The 23097-nt window shown below is 46.2% G+C and overlaps 1 protein-coding gene across 1 annotated transcript in view; it reads left to right on the top strand.

Moving 5' to 3' along the window:
• The window catches only part of GDPD5 (glycerophosphodiester phosphodiesterase domain containing 5), a 104976-nt gene that overhangs the window by 68791 nt on the left and 13088 nt on the right, over positions 1-23097 (top strand). Inside the window, exons 6-11 of the mRNA XM_010576628.1 lie at positions 991-1084; positions 4733-4878; positions 14434-14516; positions 17762-17912; positions 19233-19451; positions 21814-21971. Of these exons, the coding sequence (XP_010574930.1) occupies positions 991-1084; positions 4733-4878; positions 14434-14516; positions 17762-17912; positions 19233-19451; positions 21814-21971 (851 nt within the window). The remainder of the gene's footprint in view (positions 1-990; positions 1085-4732; positions 4879-14433; positions 14517-17761; positions 17913-19232; positions 19452-21813; positions 21972-23097) is intronic.

The raw sequence follows: 23097 nt of genomic DNA, 5'->3' as shown, positions 1-23097 counted from the left end.
CCTGGAGCCTTCTTTTCTCCAGGCTGAGCAACCCCAACTCTCTTAGCCTGTCCTCATAGCAGAGGTGTCTGGTGTTCCAGACCAACAGGTCCCTGTCTCTCCTGTGCTGAGGACCCCAGAGCTGGACGCAGAACTGCAGGTGGGGTCTCACCCGATCGGAGCAGAGGGGCAGAATCCCCTCCCTCGACCTGCTGGCCACGCTGCTGGTGATGCAGCCCAGGAGATGACTGGATTCCTGGGCTGCAAGTGCACATTGCCAACTCACATCCAGTTTTCATCCACCAGTATTCCCAAGTCCTTCTCCACAAGGCTGCTCTCCATCCCTTCATCCCCCAGCCTGTATGGATACCAGGGCTTGCCCTGACCCAGGTGCAGGTCCTTGCACTTGGCCTTGTTGAACCTCATGAGGTTCCCGTGGGCCCGCTTCTCGAGCTTGTCCAGGTCCCTCTGGATGGTATCTTGTCCGTGTGAACTGTACCACTCAACTTGGTGTTGTCTGCAAACTTGCTGAGGGTGCATTCAATCCCACTGTCTGTGTCATTGATAAAGATATTAAACAGTACTGGTCCCAGCATGGACCCCGAGGGACACCACTTGTCACTGATCTCCATCCAGACATTGAGCCGTTGACCAGTGTTCAACTGGATTACAAGAAATTTAAAACTTGGTGCCACTAAGAGCCTTGCTTCCATTTGCATAGTGGCTAAGGAGCCCTTTTCCAAATATCTGTGTTATTGGGTGAGCTCTTCCCCAAGAAGGGGTTTAGAGCTTTCCTGCTTTGCCCTCATAGTGGCCTGAGTGCCGAAGACAACGTTAGGGTTTGGAAGAAGAGATGGCCAAAACAGATGCAGGAGCCTGATGTAGGAATGGTGTGAAATCCAGCTGGAAACAGAGTGGTCTGATGCACTGTGCAGCCTGCAAGGTCAATGAATTTGTGAAGTGCTGGGGCATTTGTCATCGTTTTCTCTCTCCTGTTCTTCTGTCCTGCAGGCCACAGCCCCTTTCTTGCACATAGGAGCACTTGCGGCAGTTACGGCGCTGTCGTGGTTGATAGCGGGGCAGTTTGCACGAACGGAGAAAGCCAGTGAGTACCACTCGTGTCCTTGCGTGGTGGTCGGGGGCTGATGGGTGGTGGTTGGGGCGTTGGGTGCTCCCATTGGGAACCACTTGGCAGGTGCTGGTTCCTTCCCTGGGCTTAGTAGCCTCCAGCTCAGCCACGTTGGGGAGGTGGATGCTCTCCTGGAATAACCTGGCTGAAACTGGAGTGGGTGTATCTGGTCTGGGGATGCAACCAGATCCCACGGCTGCTGCTTTGTGGTCAAAAGCACGCCAGAGTTGGAGGTGAAAGGGCTATTTTCAACGAAGCAATGAATAAAAGCATCCAGATTTCCATCAGTCTGCTTTAGAAAACATAAATGCACCCTCCGTAGCTAACGTGCCATGTTCTGTTCTGGATCTTATAAGCACTTCCCCCTAGCCTCATCTCCTTGGCTTTTATTCACCTGCGTTTCTAGAAGGATCTGGCTTTTGAAAGCCTTCATGGACTTGCTGCTTGTGATGCAGTAGCACCTCGAGGGCTCAGTAGAGATCTGGTCCCCAGAAGGTTCGGTGCTTCTTTAAACGCATGTTGAGACGTGGTCAGAGGTCTAAAGAAGCAGAGTGGTGAAAGACAGGCTGAACCCAGCTCTTCTTGTTGAGGGTCCTGACCACTGGAATAAGTGTACTCTTCTGTGCATCTCCCCTGTCCCACCGTGTTGCCAGGGGCTCTCCCAAGCTGAGCTGTTCCTCTAGGTTTTCTTGTGAAATAATTTGATCCTTCTATGCCCTCAGAAGTGTTTTTCTTCAGAGCATCCATGGATGTTCTCAGACATTTGTGCCAGTTCCAGAAAAATTATTTTAATTGGTATTTAACTTGCAGCAAAATACAAGCCCTGGAAGGTTTTGGCAGCACTTGCAAAAGACTTCCAAGAAGTGGGAGTTAAGAATGAGGAAACGGTGTCTGAGGATGGAAAGATTTTGATATCCAGAGAGATTTTTCAAAGAAAGAATTGCTCTGCCTTAATTTATAAATATGCCAATAAAGCTGTACCTGATTCTTCTTAAATATGTTCTAGCATGTAATTAGGCTGCCAGTTGAGGGAGGATTTATGGTTACGCCTAGAGCAGAGACTGCATGTGCTCCTTGTGAATTCCTCGTGATTTTTCTCTTGCAGCTGAGTTCCCTGAAAATGGATTTTTTGTTTGTTTGTTTTTAATAAGCCAGGAAGCTGTTTTCCTTCTCTTTCTGCTCCTGGGTTGGGGGTTTTGTTTTGTTTGTTTTTTAAGGAAAAACATTAATCTCTTCTGTACCATTGGATCTTAAAGTTATTTCAGGGTCATTTTATTTGTGAAAGGTATCATACCTGGAGGAGTTTACAGACCTTTTGGTACAGATATGTTTGACATGGTGGTGTTAAAAATGGAAGAGAAGAACTAAAATCTCTGAACTGACAGTTGCTTGTAATGGCAAAATAAGATTTCACTCACTAATAATAATCTTTTGGAAATAACTGGTGCAGCTGCAGTCATTGGTGCAACAATCTGTTCTTGTCATTCTTGAGGCATGTGACAATCTTCAGCAACTGGCTTTTTTACTGAGCAAATTTACACTTTTTTTTTTTGTTCCCCCATGCTACTTTTTCCAAACCTGGAGAACAGAAGTTTCTTGAAAAGCTGCAGTGTTTTAAAAAGTAGTAGCTTGTTTTCAAAGCTTGCTTCTCAGGTCAAGTAGAAAACATTGGACTCAAAGCAGCTCTGGAAGCCTTGAGTAGCAAACAGCAGTGTGAGAAACATGCTCTTCTAGGAGCCCAAACTAGGCTGGAGTGGTCACTAAGAGTAGGAGGAATGGAGAAGGAAGGCTTGCGTCTAAATGTTGTCGTTGGCAGTGTCGTGTTGTAGAAAGTGGGAGATTTATCTGTCCTGCTTGCTTAGCTTGGGTGGTCACCAGGAGAGCTGCTTCCATACAGACCATCTAACCTCAAATTGAACAGTATGTATTTTGCTTGTATTCCATGCGCGTATTTCATTTCAGGTTTTTATGCGTGGTCTCAGTTCCTACATATGCGTGGCTGGGTGGGGATTTCAGCTCCATTTTAACATGGTGTGACCCATGCTGGGGCATCCTTTCCTTGTGGGTGCAGTCCAGTGATAAAATATTTGGAAGCCCCTGCATATCTCACGCTGCTTGCCTTTAGTCTGAACCCGAGCTGTTTAATCCCTAAACTGCGGCACCAGGAAGGAAGGGACCAGATTCTTTGCACAGCCTGAGACTTTGCTGACAATTAGGCTGATTTTTCAAAGCCTGGTTGGTGTGTGGTGTTCCTGGGGTGAGCAAGAATTGGGTCCGGATCACGTCCTGGGTCCATCTGGAGGTTTTGATGCTGGTAAGGCACAACTCCATACTTTTATGGTTCAGGACACAGCGTGAGCTCACTTAGCAAGATGCCATTCAGTTCCTTGAGTGCTCTGTGGGTGATTGACATCTCTTCCAGAGAGGATGAAAAATTAGCTGGCAAAGTTACTAGTGTTACTTTCTGGCTTGTTGGGAACATGTTTGAATGAGGCTATTAGATGCTGGAAGCAAAAAGCAGCTTATTTATGCGTGAAACCAGATCAGTTGCGGTCAGGACCAGAGCTGGGTTGTTCTGTCCTTCCCCTAAAAAAACTTGCCTTCTCCATCTTGTGTCCGTTGCAAATATTTGTTTTAAAGGGGGTTTTTTTTGAGGTTCTCCCTTGAGTTCCAAAGCCTTAATGAGTTTGCAAAATAAATAATAATAATTAAAAAAGAAGTCTTTTGCTTTAATATCTGTGGTTTCAAGTGACTCCAAATAGCTCAGGAGTTCAAAGGTGCCTGTTGTTCTTTACAAGGAATACATGTCTGCTGGGTACAAGGGGTGCTTCTGTTGTGCTGTCAGCACCTTCGAAAGATTCCCAGATACTTTGGACTTTGTGAGAAGTCACTGGTAGTCGGCGGCGGGCGGCTGAGGCATGGTGGGGGAGGCAGGACTGCTCATCTGGCCCCAAGCGCTGCAGCCAGCACCCTCTTTGCTGCATTTGTCAGTCCTGTAATATTGCTGCTTGCAGAGACCCCGGGGAGTGCAGCACCATCACAACCCAAGGATTTATTTAAACATGTCCAATTTAAGCAGTAAAGCATCGCAAATGAGCTCAGTTCTGGCTGGTACAAATCCTAATGCAGAAGCAGTTAAAGTGGTATTACCCTGGCTGAAATGGGTGATGTTGGTGAACCACCAATGTAAACGCAAGTGATGTAAACCCAAGTGATGTTAAATGCACCGACAAGGTGCTGTGACTGACTTGTAGATATGTTTAACTGGTGATCTATTTCTGCTGTCAGGCAGGGCAAAATTTGGTGCTGTCTGCCCCCAAAGGGCTGGAAACCAGCAGTGTTTTGGGCTACGTTGCTGGGACTTTAAGCAATTCACTTAACTTTTTGTTTCCCCAATACAAAATGAAGTGAAAACCTCCCTCAGGACTTGATTAGCTCAGAGATTTTTTTTTTAAACTAGAATGTTTTTCCCTAAACACAGAGCTCTACTGTTGTACTAGGGACAACGGCTGTAGACCAGTCTCTCCTCTGGAGGAAGATGAAGGTGTCTTGACTTCACTCCTGTGGTGCGAGGAGGTCAGGACCAACATTTTCACTAGCTCTTTCTCTCTCTTTCCACCTCAGCTTCTCAGATGCTGATGTTCACTGCATACCTTGCAGTTGTAGTTGCACTTTACCTCGTCCCCCTCACCATCTCGTCCCCTTGCATAATGGAGAAGAAGGCTCTGGGACCAAAGCCAGCCATTATAGGTCACCGTGGAGCACCAATGGTGAGTAGTCTCACATCGTTAGTACTGCGTTGTCTGACTTTTCTGCCTGTGTAAAGGATGATACCGGACCTGATGGTCTCCAGGCTGCTCTCCAGAGAATACATAAGGCAAAGGTAGCTTTGAGGCACCCCTGCTGGCTAGAATTACCGTGGTCATAAATCAGTACATGAACCCAGAGTCAAGTCACACCCCAGATGTTATAGACGCCTTGCAAACAAAAGGGCAATCCCTGCCTTGCTCAGGGTGGTTTGTGCCATTCCATTTTTCTGGCTGTTGTTTCTGCTGTTTTTTGCTCTCCAGGCTTGGCCCTTGCGCTGCAGCAGCAGTAGTTTGTGATATTTTTTTGATTTTTGTAGAGCTTGAGGCTCAGTCTTCGTGCCCTTTGCAGGACCTCACCAGCAGTGGTTAAACTCAGCTCACAGCAAGATGCCTTGAGTATGTGGCAGGCTGGAAAAACAAACAAACAAACAAGCTGTGCTGACCCTGCATGACTGCACGGTACTCTTGCGTTGCAGATCATCATGAGACTGGGTGAGGTGATGAAACATTCCTGTCACCTGCCTCTGGGTAGATCTTGAAAGCATAATCATATAGTCCTTTCTTCTCCAAGGTTTCTGGGCATGTCCAGGCTAAAGATGGAGTATGTTGGCTTGGATAACGCTGTCCTGTGGTATCTGGACATACTGGCCTGCATCTCTAGTTTGGGTGCTTTTGCACATAGGTCTGTTGCATAGTTGTACCTCCATCTCTCTCTGGTGGTTGATTGACTTCAGACAAGATAGCGTACTGCAGTGTAGGCACTGGCCTTGTGAATGGGTTTTTGGGTTTTTTTTCGTGTCTTTTTTTTTTTTAAGGCATGCAACTAACTTTTTTGCTGACATTCAAAGCAGAAAAATATATTTGTATAGGCTGTCAGAACCGATTTGGCAGGCTGGAGCATGCTTGAGCTCCTCTCTGAGTCCAACAGTGTGCACTAGGGGAGTTTGCTAGGTGAGAAAAACACCTGTCAGGACACAGAAGTATTTTTTAGTTCTCCTTATTTTTAATGATTTCTTTCTTTAAGCAATATCTTGAAATACCAGCTTAATTTGAGTCACTCTTTTAGCTATATTGCCTCTGTGGGTGGTGGAATGAAGTTCTGGGCACGATAAATGCTTTTTCCTGTCCTGCTGAGTTTGTACCAACCGTGAAGGCCAGAAGAAGCCAAGTGAGAACCTGCGCTCTGCATGCTTTCTGCATGGCAGCAAATCACAAAACCTGTTAAGAGATTTTCCTCCTGTGGGGTTTCCAGGCTTGCGTGCCCCCCATAGCCTTCTAAAGAAACTAAACAGCAGACAAATTCTTTCTATCTTCCAGATAGTTTACATAAACCTTATCTGGAGCAAGACTCCCAGCAGAGACTTGGCCCTTTGCTTTGCTTCATGGTCTTCCTTGGAGCCAGCAAATGCTCCTTGCAGTATGGAATAAACCTACCTGAGAAGGTGCTGGTTGCATGTTTGGGTGCAGAGGGATGCAAAAGTTGATCAAGAGCAGCGGTGGAGGAGGCTCAGTGCTGTGTGTGGAACGGTGGCCCAGGCGTTGTTCAGCAGGGTGCAGCCTTCCCCTTCACCATTCCCTGGTACACAGAGCTGGTTGTCTGTTAGCAGCAGATGATTTGCTCTGAAGCCCAAAAGAAGCAAGATCAGAGACTAGCAAGCCTTGTTCCAACCTCCAAGCAATAGTCTACATGTCCCACGATGAGCTGGCAGGAGGTTTATCCGACTGCTTTGCCTTTGCTGTACGTGTAGTGTGTCCTCCGACTGTGCCCTTGAACGACAAAGCTGAGATGGGGTAAGAAAGATGAGGACTAGAGAGAGGTGTCAAAACTCCCTTCTGTACTTCCATCTATGCCCAGCTTTTCACTGTATCAAATGTCACCTTGACTCTGAAGAGCTCCGCTTACAGTGCAAGTCCTCAGGTTGTACTAAGTCGTATCTGCTTGGGAAACTAATGATTTTAAAGCCTTGCCAGAAGGCGTTTCTGCTTATAGGGTCTTGTTTCACAGGGCTTCTTGCTTTTGCTGTTGAGCCCAACTGTAAGTAGATTGAATTTGGAGAAGTGGCCAAGTGGAGCTGGGGAGGAGGAAATAACCCAGAGAGGAGTCTGGAGACTGAGCTGCAGGACCCAGACATCCTCCCTTGGGCAATGTCAAGATCAAAAGTCTGCAGAGCCTGGGAGTTTGGGACCTGAGGTGAAACTAGATCTAGTGGGACTGGAGATGATAAAAAGCGATGCAATATTTGCCTTCAGATCTCCTGAAGCAAGACAAATGTGATTTGCTGTGCAGACAAACGCGCTCTCTGATGGAGCCTGATAGCTGGTTGCTTCGCCCGTCTGGCAAGACTGAGTCCGTAATATTGCATTTGCAGGTCCAACGCTCTTATACTGGAAAGACACAAATACAACTGAGTGCTCTTCTGACAAAAGCCAGCAAAGGAGATCCATGGGATGGCTGAAAATGCTTGTCGTCCCGAAATAAAGGATTTGCTGGGGACATGGCATATGGTATATGGGGCCAAAGGCAGTGAAATGGAGAGTTTCCCAGGAAAGCTGTAGATGTGTGCGCTTCCTGAGGGATACAGTACTGAGGGATACTGATCCATCAGTGCTTGCAGCCTGCTCCTCAAGGATCTTTGCTCTCCAGAGCCTGCTTTCCTCTGTGCATGCATGCACCCTGTCTCTCTTCTCACGTCCCTTTAGATTTTTTTTTAAGAGCAGCGTTCATAGTGTCTGTGTGAGTGCGACTCAACTGCTGTCCTTGTTCTGTGGAGGAAAAAAGTGAGGAACAGGGGCCATATGGCTCATAATTTGTCTTGAAACACTGGAGGAGGGGAAAAAGTCCTTGCATTTTAAGTAGCAAGAGATAATCAGAAACCACCCTGGCATCTGTGCCTAGATGAAATGTTGCTTTTTGCAGTACAGGAGAGCTACTGGTTCCACACTGGCCGACTGTTTGTCTGTAGTGGTAGTGCTCCTCCAAGCAACGTCCCTTTGGTATCATCCTGTTCCCCCACAAGCTTTAACTCACTGCTAGAAAATCTCTTTGGCGTGACTCCTTCTACCTTCTCTTGCCTAAATGTCATCCAGTCACGCCTGCTTTATGCTATGCTAAATGTCCATTCCCATCAGGGTGCAATCTGAAAACCCTTTCTCTTAGCAGGCGTTTAGTTAATCAATCGGTCTCTTTTCAAAGGCTTTTTTGAAATTAATTATTCAGCCTCCAGATCTGTTTCTGTCCTTCTGGATTCCCATCAGGAGAGCATCAGGGTTGTGGCAGCAATAAGCCGGGAATTGCGGGCTCCAGCCCTCACTTGATGTCTGTTGGTTTGAAAGGGTCTTGTTCTGATGGGCACAGGAATGGTCTGACACCCCAAAACATGAGATGGGGTTATCTGTAAATTTTGCCTGTTAATATGTTAAACTCTTCAGATGATTTTATGAGCAGGCATCTGTTGTCTTTGGTCTTCCATCTTTTTTATTATTCTTACAGAAATCTAGTTACGTTTTGCCTTCAATGGCAATAAACTTGTCTGTGTTCTCCCTGTGATGGTAAATAAGTCACTTAGGCTGAGAATAAGCCAAAACAAGGGTAGAAGGTAAAATCTGGGACCAAATCTGAGATGGAAATGAGGAACTTCATCCAGTAGGACACCAACTTCTACTGCCATTTGCACTTTGAAGTCTTCTCCCAAATGTCTTTCCTCACTTCAGGTTGAAGCAGGTTGTCTTTGCTTTTGGAATCTGAAGAAGATGCTGTCCATAATGTTGAACCCTACTTGCTTTTAGGTTGTTAGTCCTAAATGTACATTTCTTATAAAAATATTTAGGCTCATCATGATGATCTTTGATGTCAAATTGTAGGTAAATCACCCAAAGGATTAATAATAGCAGTGACTTATCTGAGCAAGAGCTCTACCTGAATCCTCGGAAACCTTCCTGAAGCCTGGAAACTCGCCTCCCATTACTGGGACCAGAAAGGTACTGGTTGGTCTAAAAACAATCAGGCTGAACCCGTGGAAACCATCCAAGCATGTCGGAGGCAAGAACAGCTCTTGATTTCAGAGCTGGAGGCTACAAATAGCATTGAAATAAACGCTTTTGGCAAACCACCCATGCAGCTGGGTTTTGGCATGTCTTAACAGTGCTGAGAGAGGCTGTGCCGAAACAGCTGTCCGAGTGCCGGGAACACGCAGCGTTCATGCCATCGAGCTCCTTCCTGCATGGCAGATGATGTCCATCTCCTTGCTGAGTGCAGGCACAGTGCCGGGAGGAGCATTTTTTTGGCCGTGCTGACTCATTGGCTTTGCACAAGTCCAGAGTGGAAAAGTACCCATTGCTGGGACAAAGTACCTTGGTGGGCAGCCAACGTTTAATTGCACTTAGGATTTGCTGTTGGATTACTGCATGGGAATGTTTTGCCTAGACAGGGAGTGTGTCGTGCTGTTCCTGAGAAAATTCCAGCAAATATGGCCTTACGCATGTGGAGTTTGGGTTTGTGGGGTTTTTTTGACACCTGAAGGTGAAGCCTCCAGTATATGTTGGCGTTCTCCCAGAGATGCTGTTTTGTCGTCTTGTGGTGCCAACTATCGATAGAAGCAGTAATGAAGACCTCTGGGTGGGATTGTGTCTTACTGGAGAGCTTTCGGCTAATGAAGAACTGGTGATTTCTTTCTATTGCTTTGGGGGTTTTCTTGGTGGTTTTGAGGGCCTTTACTTCATCTTATCTTGAGTACCAACCAAAATTTTGCCCCTACCTATTCAGGATGGCTTTGTTTTTTAAGGGCTCTGAAGTGCTTTAGTTTGTACTGCTCGTGCTGCTGAAATCAAGAAATGTTTGGCTTGCTGTATGTCTTACGTACACCCACCTATTAAAAATATGGCCAGTTAATCTGTCTGCTGGTCTGATTGATAGTAACAATCAATCGCAATTAGCATCTTCTGACAGTCCTGGAGAAAGGCTTATGTTCACTGAAATAAATCTACGTAAGTTTAGGTAGTCTTTCATTAAATCGAGCTTCAGCTTTTTGTGTGTGCAGTACAACAACAATGAGGTCTCATCTCCTGTATCTAGTTATTAAATTTCTAATGGCTTTTTCCTTATGAGTTTATCCTCTTGTCCAAGGCAATCCTTTATTTTTTTTCTCTTTTTGCTTTATACTTTTTCCCTTCCTTTCAGTCTAGTTGAGCTGTTTCCAGAAGTGCTGGATACAGGTGCTCATGCCTTGTGTTTTTAGTCCAATTGTTGGCTTATGAGGAGACTGATACTGGAAAGGAGAGATAAAGGAGGGGGGGGAAAAAAAAAATTATGCTCATGTTTCCAAAAGGATGAGAAAATATCCTTAAATCTTCTTGATGAAGCAAAGATCAAATCCTTTACTGCAGCTCAGCACACAATGCCAGAGGTGTGCAGTGGCTGCAGTTACACTTTGGAACAAATTTGGTTCTTCTGTGCAAGCTTCTTCATTAGCCACCACTCAATGTACAAACGATGCAGTGATTTTTATGGGTTTTTTTTTTTGAAGGCCTGTCAAGGTGGCTAATTAGGGAGAAAATACAGTGTAGTGATGTCCAATTGCAGCACGGCTATGCTGCTCTAACTAGCACGCTTTCATAATCTTTGTTAAGGAAGATCCAAAGCTCTTGACTCCATTTGTAAGCATTTGCGATTGATTTCTGAGTAGAAAAATGGTCAAAATGAGTTCATCCATGGGTAGTTTTCTAGAAATTACTTGCTGCATCTCTGTAGTAGGAAGAAATGAATGGTAGCCTGATTTTTGCAGGGGATGAGCCTATCAAAGCAAGTGTGAAGAGGAGGAATAGCTTCTAGAAACCCTGCGCAGGGTCTGTCCGTGGCTTTCAGTGGATGTTGGTGTGGTTTATATAGGACAGAGGTTTTGGAGTGAAATCATTGCTTTGTGCCCCAGGGCTTCTTCACTTCAGCACTGGTTTCTTAAGAAATTGGTTGTGTCCAGTTGCACTGGATCACTGCAAACCTGGATTTGGGGTTTAGACATAATGTGCCTGAATGTATTGTATCAAAGGAACTGGAGGGAGACAGAGAGAAATATAAGCAGAAAGATTATACATTTACTTAGTTATTGCCGTTTTGCTTTAAAACGTTTTTTTAAAAAATCATCATTAATCTTGGCAAGTAATTTCTGTAATGCTTGGATGCATCTCTGCCCTAAACATGCTGATTTCGGGGCTTCAGCTCCCTCTTTCTTTGAGGGAGATGGAGACAGGCTGGGATGATGGAAATAACTGTTACTCAGATTCTCTCATTTCACAAAAAACTCGCATTGTAAGGGATATGAACTCCTGGTAAAGAGAGATCCTGCCTCCAAAGTGATGCCAGGGGAACCTCCAGGAATTAGGCAGCATCTGGTTTTAGGGGACAGGGTTAAATACGCTTTCCTGGTTTTCTGGTTGACCTTTACTGGGTTATGTCATTGGTGTGAGTGGCTTGTTGAGTCCCCTCAAGGTTAGGATCGACTGAGAGGTTTAGAAACTGGGGAGGACAGCTTTCTGCATTGATGATGGACTCATTTGGACATGCAATTGTTTATATCGGGGTGACTGGCTCTGGCCAGGTTAGGAGTTCACCCACCACGCGCTCACAAGAAGATGACATCTTTGCCTGGAAGGCTTACAATCTACTTTTCAAAAGCTTCTGACTTACAGGGAATCGGTCTGTCAAGTAATAGCGTTGGGGCGTTATGGAGACTACCCAGCACATGCCATCGTGGGGCACGGCGTTACCGAGAGCACTTGGGCTGATGTCCGTGCTGTTTGCTGATTCAGAGCAGCCAGAGATGTTCATTCATCTGTGATGCTCTTCGAGAGGATGCTCTTCACTTCTAGTGGTGTTGTGATGAAGATGATGTTACAGCTCCTAAGTGCGTGTTTGGATGGTTGGACCTTAAGTGACAATCTGTTTTTAGAACAGTTTTAAAATGCCGTTTCCTCTGCACAGCTGCAAAGCTGCGTTTTTAACATGGATCTGGCCCGAGTTTTGTAAGTTTATTTAATTTGCATTTGGGGTCAAGTTCCTGGGAAAGGAGTGGATGTGCCTCTTATCTGAGCAGCTGCACGCAGCCCTGGTGGGGTCCAGTTCAGTTTTGCCCTTCTTGAAGAGTGAAGCTTTGTCTGCAAACTCTGTAGGGGCTAGACATGAGGCAGGAGTGGGATATTCCACTCCTGGGGCTGGGATCATCTGTCCGTGGGGTTGAGCTCAGTGGCAACTGTCTGAGTGCTGGGGATGGGACAGACAGACATTGGTGTATGGGTAAGAGATGAGAAACCTTGGTCATGCTGGTCCACCTCTACAGAGGTGAAATACTGTTGTAGCCAGGCTTGTTTGCCTTCGTTAGCCCTGATTCATGTCATATGAGCTCTTTATTGTGTAGGTGGGTAACAGCAGGGTCATCCTACCCTTGTTGAAGGGTTTTACATTGATTGCTTAGTGGAGGGAGTCCAACCTGCCCTTTCCAGTCTCCCTTAGCCTGAGAGATGATCTTCAACTCGGTACACTTTGCTTTTCTGTTCCTTTTATGTCCACATCCCCGGCGAGACTGCTTTATAGGGGTGGGGGTTCAGTTGCTGCTTGATGGGGTGTCACATCTTGAGCTGGGACTCGTGTTGCGTCTACCCAGCAAACCTGACAGGCTGGTGGTCCTCGTTGCCCTTCGGTTTCTCTAGGTCAGCTGTCTCTCGTTTGAAGACTGCCCACTTTATTTCCTTGCGATTACTGCAGTCTCTGAAAGCAAATATTGAGCGTTACCCTGTAGGGAGAGGATCACCTTGCAGTGTTACCCTGAGGAAACCTGAGCTACTTGGGAAGGGAAACCCGAGATGCTGAAAGCAACCCAAGGAGATGAAGTCTGGATGGGATCTTCAGATCTTTGTGGCTGCTGCTCCCTGCTGACAGCTCTGGGCATCGTGCATATATTGCAAAAAGCTCTTTGAGCCCGACCTTGTGTGACCCAGTGCTGGGCTGTGTGAGAGGGTGTGATGCGATGGGGGTGTTGCCTCTGTCTTCGCCTGGACAAGTCAGGCTTTGATTGGGAGCTTTTTTGGGAAGATAACGTGACTCTGTGTTGCCTTTGTTAAGCAAACGGAAAAATGAAGTAGTATTGATGCGTGGCTTGAGCCGGAGGAATTCAGCAGAGAGATATCGGGCTGACATTTGGTCTCATTATTTTACCCCAAAGCTTTGCTGACCGGAGCGTGTAAGGTGATCAGCTTATAAGAAAACAAATCATTCTTAGAGACACCTTCAACTCTTGAGCAGGTTTTTATATTTATTGTGTATCTTGCTTGCATGGTGCATTTAGGCCTTTGTTCTTAATTATTCCTCTTTCCAACCCCTGAGTAATTCTTGAAAATCACGTGTTGGGAACGCTCATTGTGTCTTGGTGGAAACTTACTGATCCTGGTGGTGGCAGAGATGAGTGGAAAAACAGGATGTTACACGTGCTCTAAACCTGAAAGCAAAATTGGAAAAAAGAAAATTTTATTTTATTTTTTTTTTTAAAATAGCTTTATTTTCACATGGCCATGTTTCAGTGCAGAAAACCTGCCAGGTTTTCTCTCAACAGTTGTCTCTCTTCCCCCCCCCTTTTTTTTTTTTGGTCTGCCTGTTGTTGGTTTATGGACATTTGGGGGCTATATATACTGTACTAGTTTCGTAGAAAAAAAGAAAGTATTTGTCTTCACACTATATTGTTTTTAAACAAACCCAAATTCTGTTACCATCTGCTTCATTCAACAGGAAGGAATTCGAAATAAAATTTGAGTCCTCATCTGTCATGGCCATTGGGATAAATTTTCTAGGCTTAAGGCTATTTTTTTTTTTTTTGCATTGTTGTTAAAACTAACTAGAACATTTGTTATTACAGAAATCAACTGATTTTTAGACTGAGTAATGGATGATTATTGAATGAGTAGATGTGGAAATAAAATGTGTGCTGCAGAAACTGTGGTCTAGTTGTTCTCCATGGTATGGGTAATACCCTGGTTTATGGACTTTCTATAATGGCATCATGATCACTGTTTGCATAGAAAGGTAGGAGAATGAAGAACCGTTAAGGTGGTTTAGGTAGCTCTAGATATAACCTGTGAATAGAAAATTACTATCACATTAACAATCACTTGCTGGGGATCTTCAGCAAGCCACTGTTTGGGAGACCCCACGGGTAAGCAAATCTCTCGCACACTAATTTTGCACCCAATCTCAAGCTAGCCAGGTTTCTGGCATTGCAGGCCACAATAACTCTGCATTGAACTCTGTCCTGTGTGTGAAAGACCATCAGTGGAGGCAAATGCCTTGGTCATCTTCAGACTTCAGTGAGATGCAATTCTGTCTGGAGAACACTGTTACGCCAGTGTAACTGGCTGGCACGTTATCTGCAAAACAAGATTGTTTTGGCTCCCTAATATCTCTAAACCTCACTGACACCACTTCGCAAACATTTCCACTTACCTACTAATCTCTCAGTGCTCTTTCTTCCTCCATAGCTGGCACCAGAAAACACTCTGATGTCCTTCCAGAAGGCAGTGGAGCAGAAGATGTATGGAGTCCAAGCTGATGTCGTACTGAGGTAAGCTGGTGGGCTGGTTGGTCTGAAACTTTCTCTGTGAATAGCCCAAACCATGCTGGTGGGTCTTTCCTATCTGATGTGTGTCTGGTTGTTACTGTTCTTTCCCGTTGAGAAGGGCTCTTGTGGTGAACGTGTCCGATAACTCCTAGCTGTCTCCGTTTGTAATGCACAGATGCTACTAATCGTTTCACTGAGATGATGATTAAAGGTGAAATGTCCAGGTGGGGGAACCTGAACACCTTTATGGTGAAACTAATCTTCATTTACAGGAAGGCTGTAGTTCATCCTAGAGCTTGCTATAGTGCAGTGAAACACAGCACCTGGTTTCTAGCCTGGCTTGAGGTCAGCTGGCCTTGGGAAGAGGTGGAACTGCTTGAATGTGACTTTTGCTGGGATGCTCCAGGTGCAGAGAGAGTGGAGATCCCAGACTGACTGCATTGCGCTGCAAGTCTTCAGGAGGGTTTTTAACAGCCGTGCAAAACTGCCATGAGAACTTAGCAGCCAAGGAATAAGCCCTTTCTCCCGCTCCCCATCCTTGCATGTCACTAGTGCTGGGGGAAGGAGGAACCCGGAGATTCTGCTGGCTGTCAAAAAGTCGTTCCTTGCAGGCAAATGTTGAGCTGAATTGACAAGGCTGATTTAGAGAGGGTAATTTCAAGAACTGCACTTTGTTCCAGGAGTGTGATCATTCTTTAATATTTTTGTTCCCTTTCTGAACTGTGTTTTTTGCATGAGTTACATAGATGTGCAAGAGGGCAGAAGTGGCACAAAGGGAACAGTAATGCCTTACCTTGGCGATCTGTCAGTTTGTCTCAGTTCCAGTTATAAATATAAGAAAGACTCAAAGCTGATATTTTCTTTTTCCCTGACCACATTGGAGGTCATTGTTGATGGAAAGATTTTTTTTTTTTGCCTGGTGGAAGATGGGCTTCTGAAGTTTAATTGTTGGGGTGTTTTTTTTCTTTTCTTTGTATAATTGTTTGAGAACAAATGATGTAAAAAATAAAGGAATTTCTTCCCAGTGGTGAATGGAAGGTCATTGTGGAAGGATGGGGTATGAATTGGCATGTATGTGATACAATTCTTGTTCTTTCCAAAATTAGTTCATTAACTGTTGTGGAGGGACAACTACTTGACTGTCCCGACTCGCAGATGCACTCTTGGCTCGTGTGGCTGAACCAGTTGCCTCCCTTAGCACTGGCCAAGGAGTAAGGTGGACTTTTTGGAGGAGGAGAGCTGGAAAAGCTCCAAGAGCTTTCTGTGTTGCCACCCATCAGCCATCCCAGAGGAGCACTCCAAGCATCCATAGCTTAATGCCCTTGATGGCCCAGTTATCTGAGGACGTCTCTAGGAGACCCAAGTGTCTCTATAAAAAGAGGACTCCAGTGACCAAAAAGTGAGCTTTTGATACAGCTGGCAGGAGCTTTGGGGAAGGGTTTGTGGCACAACACCCATTGCTGTCCTTATCCCTTTGAATGATGCTCTTTGTGCTTGTGGCTGGATGGGTCCACTCCACCTGGGATGTTTCCATGCTCTTCTAGGCACATACCAGCCAGGAGTGGGCTGCTTGGACATAGACTCAGACCCATCACATCCTGCTCCCTACCCATTACACACCCCAAACTGGGTGGCCCTGGTTATAAAGCCAGGGCTGATTATAAAGCCAACTTTGCTTCAAGCAGCAGAAGCACAGTATTGCTGTGTGTTCCTCTCTCATCTTCTACCTCCTCCCATATCTCCTCTTCTAAAGCTCTGATTTCTGTCTCTGAATTATTTTCTTTTTTCAAACCTGTGCCTGCTAATACATTGTGGTTAGCCTTGGGTAGAGCTGAGTGACTCCGTGAAGGGAAGGATTAGAAAGGAGGGAGTGAACATTGAGTGCCCCATAGGATTTCCACTCTGGTAAAGGCTTAGCAGTATCTGATGATGCTCTGCTATGAAATGTTAAGACTTAAGCTCCTATCTCCCTTAAACACTCCACACTCTTAATTCTGCAGTTGCTTAGCATCTTTTCTTTTCTTTTAACTGTATTTATTAATAACCCTTTTGATTGCAGCAGCATGGTATTGCTGTGTCAGCGCGTTGCTTTGGGTTGAGGGGAAAGTAGTTGGCACAGTGCATGCTAGAAATAGCAGAGATGCCAGTGACCTTTGTGATAAGGGACTTCTGCAGGCAACAGTAAAGCTGAGGCAGTGTTTGCTCCATCTTCTAAAACTGGTTTTTGTTTTCCCTCTGGCTCTGGGGGTTAGTGCTTTGGGTTGTCTCCTAATTCAAACAGGGTTTGTATTTTAGCCCTATCTCCTTTCCAGACCTTATCTGAGTTTCCTGTTATGAAGATGGGCTCCTTGATTTGGAAAATGTCATTATAATCACGGTGGCTGTGGTGGGCTTATCTTGATTTTTGAGTGTGGACTACTGTTTCCCTGCCCTTGATAGAAACCCTCACTGCCCTGTGTGGTGTTACCACTGATCCAGTCACAGAAAATTGGGCTGGAAGAAAGTTTAAAGAGCTCTTTAGGTTTCCCAGAACCATCGTTCTGTAATATGTGTGGCATAAAGACCACAGGACATACATTTGGCTACTCCATTTCATCTGAGAGATGGGTTTTCTTTAAGATGCATGAACTTAACTCATGTGAGCATGGCTGTTTCCTGAAACCAATTTGCAATTGGAAAAGGCAATTTCAGAGCAATTTTGGTAGCTTGGAGCCCTTGCATTTTGCTAAAAGCCGATGAACATTAAGTTCATATAGTCTGAGAGCCTTTGAAAATCTTACTCATCTGCTATTAACAAATTGAGAATAGTTTGTGTATGTGTGTGGCTGTGTACACAGGGCATGGAAAACCTCTGACGTTATTGGGAGCTACAGACATTGCATAAAGCTTTGGTTAGCATGAGCATTCAGGGTGGGTGTTCTTGTCCAAGCTACCTGAGTTTGGCACTCTGGACATATTTGAGGGGGTAGTGGGGAGGAGGGAGGGAGGGAGGGATGGATAGGGTTATGTCAGTGTATGAGTGACTGCAAACACCTAGCAGGTATCGAAGAGACTTTTTCCTCTGGGTGCATCTCATTTCAACTCGTCTTGAGGATGCTGGGGATGTGTTAAGCTGGTCGAAATCTTCACAATAATTTTGATGTGAAGCCATGAGAGAAGCTGGAGTGGGAACAGGCATTTCTCTAGTACTGTGTATGTACACAAGGTTGTGCACCTTCACCTGTAATGGGGCCTCTGACTGTTTGCAGCTATGATGGAGTGCCGTTTCTGATGCATGACAAGACACTCAGGAGAACAACAAATGTGGAGGAATTGTTTCCAGAGCGGGCCTACGAGCACTCCTCCATGTTCAACTGGACCGACCTGGAAAAGCTCAATGCTGGAGAGTGGTTCCTAAAGGTGCGTTACAGCCGTGGAGAGGGTGTCCTGGAGCTACGGCCATGGGATGAAAGCTCATGCCTAAACCTTCCTGGAGGTGGAGAGGTGTAGATCCATCTCCTCGGTGGAGTGGTCTGAAGTGCAGCTAGACCAAGTGTCCATGAACCATATTTATTTCTGTCCTCTACTAAACTTAGATTTGGTCTAAAAGACTTGTTGTCTTCCTGTGCCTCTTCTACCAGCTGGAAGAAGGGGCCTTAGTGCCTGGTTGACACCACAAAGAACTTCAAGACCCCCAGGAGGGGGAATGCGATTTATAAAGAGAACAGAAAAGACAGTGTGTTATATGCTGTCCCTTTTTCTTTAATTTACTTTTGGTGACAATTGTCTTTACAAAGAAAAAGCAAGGAATTCAGCCTTCGAAGTCTGGGGGGGGAGGAATTGCCGTGGCATGAGCTTGACCCATCCTTTGGCATGCAGGCAGGTTGCAAATGGGATTTCTTTTTGCCGAGCTGCTCCCTGGCCAGCAGCCGTAACCTTTTTGGAGAGCATTAGCCGTGGTCTGGAAGGAGGGCTGCAGCACTCTGGCACAGTCATGCAAGTTTGAACGTGACTTGCTGAGGCATTGCTGCGGTGATGCAAGCTCAGGTATTGGTTTCGTGTGCCTGCTTGGAGTTCCCTGGCTGCTTGCTCAGTGGAAGACTGAAACCGTGATAGCTTCACTGCCATTCTGATCTGAGCTGGTCTGGAGGTATGACGGGGATGTCTGTGTATTACAGCTGCGCAGAAACTTGCTTGGCTTGCAGATGTGGTTGTGGGAGTGCAGGGAAAACTGCTGCTTGCCAGGTGAGGAAGGCCAAGACAGCATCTGGAAGGCTGCTTTTTGGCCTGTACTTTGAAGCAGTCATTCCTGAATGTCAAGTCAGAAGCCCATCTCTTCCAACAGCCCATAGCTCCTTTCTGATCGCTCTTAGTTATGTAATAGCTGGCCCTTTTTATTTTGGGATCCTGAAGAATCCTTGGTGATTGTGTACATAGTGTGAGAAAGTACATTTTTAGCTTACTGCCTTGGGAAATTACATTACTGCCCTATAGCTCTGCTCTTCCTCTGGAAATGGGGTGACATGTCCAGCACACCTTGCTTTCAGTAAGGACCTGTGACCTCCCCTTGGGTAGGGAAACTGAGGCACAGAGAAACACTTCAGCAAGCTGCAAGATGGTCATCGAGAGTAGCTGTCAGCGTGCCCTGCTGTTGCCAGGGTGGGATAGAAAAGGGTCTTCACCTGTATTGGGGGAGTCTGGACTTTGTGGCAGTAATACTGGGATGTGCTTTGCTTTCAGAACGACCCTTTCTGGACGGCTGGGTCTCTCTCAAGGTCTGACTACTTGGAAGCTGCAAACCAGTCGGTCTGCAAGCTGGCAGATATGCTAGAGGTGATCAAGGACAACACATCGCTCATCCTGAACTTCCAGGACCTGCCACCAGCTCATCCCTACTACAGCACTTACATCAACATCACCCTGGAAACCATCCTGGCGTCGCGAATTCGGCAACAGGCTGTGAGTTCTGTGGGGGTGGTGATGTTTCCAAAATTGCTGCCTTTATGGGTTCCCTGAATCCTTAAGTGTGTCATTGGATCCATTTGCACACTTGATTTGAAATGCCACTTCGTGCCAAGAAGTCATGCTGGGGCGGACTGTGCCTCCAGGCTGGTGGTCCCAGAGGCTCGATATCATCTTGGACTGTACTCGTGGTAGTATAGCTAGTAGATGGAGGAAAGTGATTATTCCCCTTACTCAGCAATCATGTGTTCAGTGGTGGGGCTCACCAGTACAAGACAGGTGTTGGTAAACTGGGGCAAGTCCTGGAGAGGCTACCAAACTGGTTAGGGGGGCTGGACATACAAAGAGGGGCTGAGGGAGTGGAGTCTCTTCATCCTGGAAAAGACAAGACTTTGGAGAGCTGCTATTAGGTCTCCCCAGTACTGGCAAGGAGGTTGTTGAGAAGTTGGACTGAAGCTCTTCACTGAGCTGTGTGTCAGGAGAATGGGAGGCAGTGGTCATAAATTGAAACGGGAGTGGTTCCCGCTGGATATAAGGAAACTAGTTTTCCCTGTGAGGGCAGGCAAGTGTTGAGAGGGGCCCGGAAAGACTGAGGGATCTCCATCCTCAGAGCTTTTCAAGACCCAACTAGACAAAGCCCTGAGCAAGCTGGTCTGAAATCAGTGCTGGCACTGGTTTGTGTTGGAGTAGAGATCTCCTGAGGTCCCTTCCCATTGAGCAGTTCTTTAAGAGCCTCAGACGTGAGAGAAGAGGCAGGACCTGGAGGCTGGTTGCGAGCAGCAGAGAGACCTTCCTCTCCCTCCGGCTCCTTAGTTTTAAATAATCCTTCTCCCTGGGCTGAGCAACTGTTTCAGCCTACAGTCAGCTCCTGCTTGGAGGAGAAACAGTTGTCCTGGACCTGAGGGGTATTCAGCAAAAGGAGGTCTACGTACCTGCAGACATCTCTTCCAGGCTTCCATTTCTGCCCCAGAATTGTCCTTGCTGGGTTATGCCAAACATTTTGATTTCCACCTCTGGGCGGTTGCAGTCAGAGTCCAGCTAGCCTTGTGTCCTCTCTGACCACAAGGTATAGATCTTCACCCAGCCCATCAGGAGCTCCCTTGGATGCAATGATCTCTCCTGGAGGAAAAGTACCATTCCCCATGTGTCAGAAGGGCACCCAGACCGGGGACTCTGGCTGTCCTTTGGAAAACTTCTCTCCTTGACCTGTCTTGGGAAGGAAATCTGGTTCTTTCATTTGCCCCGTGCTCTCCCTTGAACATGGACTGGTTGAAAATAGCGTGGTAAAGCTGGCAAGTAGAATGACTACATCACTTGCAGCTCAGATATTTCATCTGTACCAATTAGGTGCATCTGCATGCACAGGCAATTTTATCACTGACTTGTGCAGTGATGGGCCCAGGAGGGAACGGAGCTATTTTCAACTTCCATCTGTCTTTTTAATGACTGACACTGTCACCCAATTTCCAGTTAACTACGTGGCTGCAGTGACAGTGTTATCCACAAGCTTCTGCCAGCTTGGCTAGATCCAAAGGAGGAGCTTGGATACTGGGATGGAGAGCAGGAGAAAAATTGTTGAAACGTAGATATGTGGTTGTGAAGTGCTATTTCTCACCTAGGTTTTATGGTTTCCTATTGAAAATGCATAGGGCTGCATCTGTGCTGCTCTGATGCTTTGGTAGATGAGTGTCACCAAGTTATTAAACATAGGTTGAAGCAATGCAATGCCCAGCCGTACTGCTGAGATCATCTGGTTGGGCCCAGCCTCCACATGGCACAAACCATAGAACTGCCCAGCTTGGTTCCTGCATCTGCTTTAGCAGCTGAGTATGTTAATGGTAATTAATTTGACACGCTTTCAAAGTGTGGTATGAACTTAGGGAAATCCTTGCTCTGGGCTGGAGTAGATGTAGCCCTGATAAAAGAGGGTGAACAAAACTAGTCTTAGCCACGGGATCATGAGAGGCTTTTCCCATGCATCCTGTCTGCACTGTCAATTTTGGCTTTGTCCTTGGTTCTCTCCGTGCCCTGAACTGGGCAGGGAGGACAGGGTTTCAAGGATACACCATGTCTCTTCTCCTGAGCCCTCGGCCTGATCCCTTTGTATCTCAACCCTTTTCACCTCTGAGATTTTGTGCGTTACAGTCCTTTGGGCTCGAGGATAATCCTGAAATGAGTTTGATTAAAGATGTGGGAGGCTGTAAGTGTCTCGTAGCCAATTTGTATGACAAACGAGGCAGTCTCTCATGTGATTTTGCTTCTGGCTTGGTGTAAACTGACTGTCTGCAAAGCTACCTCGCGTTACCGGCTTTGTGAACCATCTTTGCCGTAGCCGTCCTCTGTCTCGCTCCCTCCGCAGGTGATGTGGCTGCCGGACACAGAGAGGCAGCTGGTCAGACAGATTGCGCCGGGTTTCCAGCAGACTTCTGGCCTCAAGCTGGACGCAGAGCGCATGAGGGAGAAGGGCATCGTGAAGCTCAACCTGCGTTACACCAAGGTCACGAACGAGGATGTCAGGTACAGCCCTCCGTTTGGACACTGCGTGATAGCCCGTGTGCTCCATGGCGGGTTTTTGCAGCTCTGTGCATCCCCAGCCCAGCGGCATCTTTTCTGATCACCCCAGACTGTCTTATCTGCACGGAGGTATCTTTTCAGATGGACTTGCTCTTGAAATCTTGAGCTGTGCAAGCTTGTCCCTACCCATCACCCAGAATTCAGGCTGTTCTCAGGTGCGCACAGCTGACTGATAACTCTACGTGCTAATTCAGTATATGATGAACTTTTCTGAAATAGATATATGAATTGTCTGATTCTTATTACACTGTCAGCTCTGGGAAAAAGTGAAGGCTTTTCACGTTGAGTACCTCCAAGTGCTGTTTCACCCTCATTAGCAGCTGCCCTTTGTTTCTGTTCGTCTGCTCCAGAGTTGCTACCACAGAATTTTGATTAGTCCAAAGTCTGGATATGCTTTCAGAAATTTCTGTTTGCAGAGAATTCACCCATTTCATTACTGTCCTGTGTCAGCTATTTAGACTGGTCAGGTCTCCCCTTTAATGAGACTGGCATATCACAGGGTTCTTCTCCTTCTGCTTGAGCCTGTATTTGAACCGTGCAGTGTGCTAGCTCCTAGCTTTGCCCCCTTCTTGGAAAGGGCGGATTGTCTCTAGTAGAGCTTTTCTATTTTTTAGAGTTTAAATTTTTTCCCCAAAGAAGAAAATTCTCTCCAAAGGGGCTGTTTTACTGTATGTTTTGGCTGGAAGTAGGGAAGAGCTGAGACCACAGCTGTTTGTGAGCGTGGTCCTATTTCACATAATCCAGTGGTGTCTTGAACAATGACCATCAGTCTAGTTGCTCACCCTTAAAACCAAGTCTGTGCTTTACCTGTAGGATAATTCCTGCCTGTTTTTCCCCCTACCTACTTGCTCTATCTCATGGAGAGGACCATATGCCAACTCTCTCCTCTATGCCAGCTCATCAGCCCCAATCTCTCATCAATCCCACCTCAGCTGTCTCCAAAATCAGACCTGCCACCTGAGTGTTTCTTCAACTCTGAAGGTCTTGCGGTGCCCAGTCAAATTTTGCTGCAGTCCTGCAGCATAAGCCAGGGCAGGCTCAACAAGCCCTGGTTTAACATGGTTCTCTC

The sequence above is a fragment of the Haliaeetus leucocephalus genome, unplaced genomic scaffold (assembly GCF_000737465.1).
Source record: "Haliaeetus leucocephalus isolate CR32 unplaced genomic scaffold, Haliaeetus_leucocephalus-4.0 Scaffold536, whole genome shotgun sequence".
NCBI lineage: Eukaryota > Metazoa > Chordata > Aves > Accipitriformes > Accipitridae > Haliaeetus > Haliaeetus leucocephalus.
Note: the sequence above shows the minus strand (reverse complement) of the source record. Positions and strands in the feature narration are given on the sequence as shown.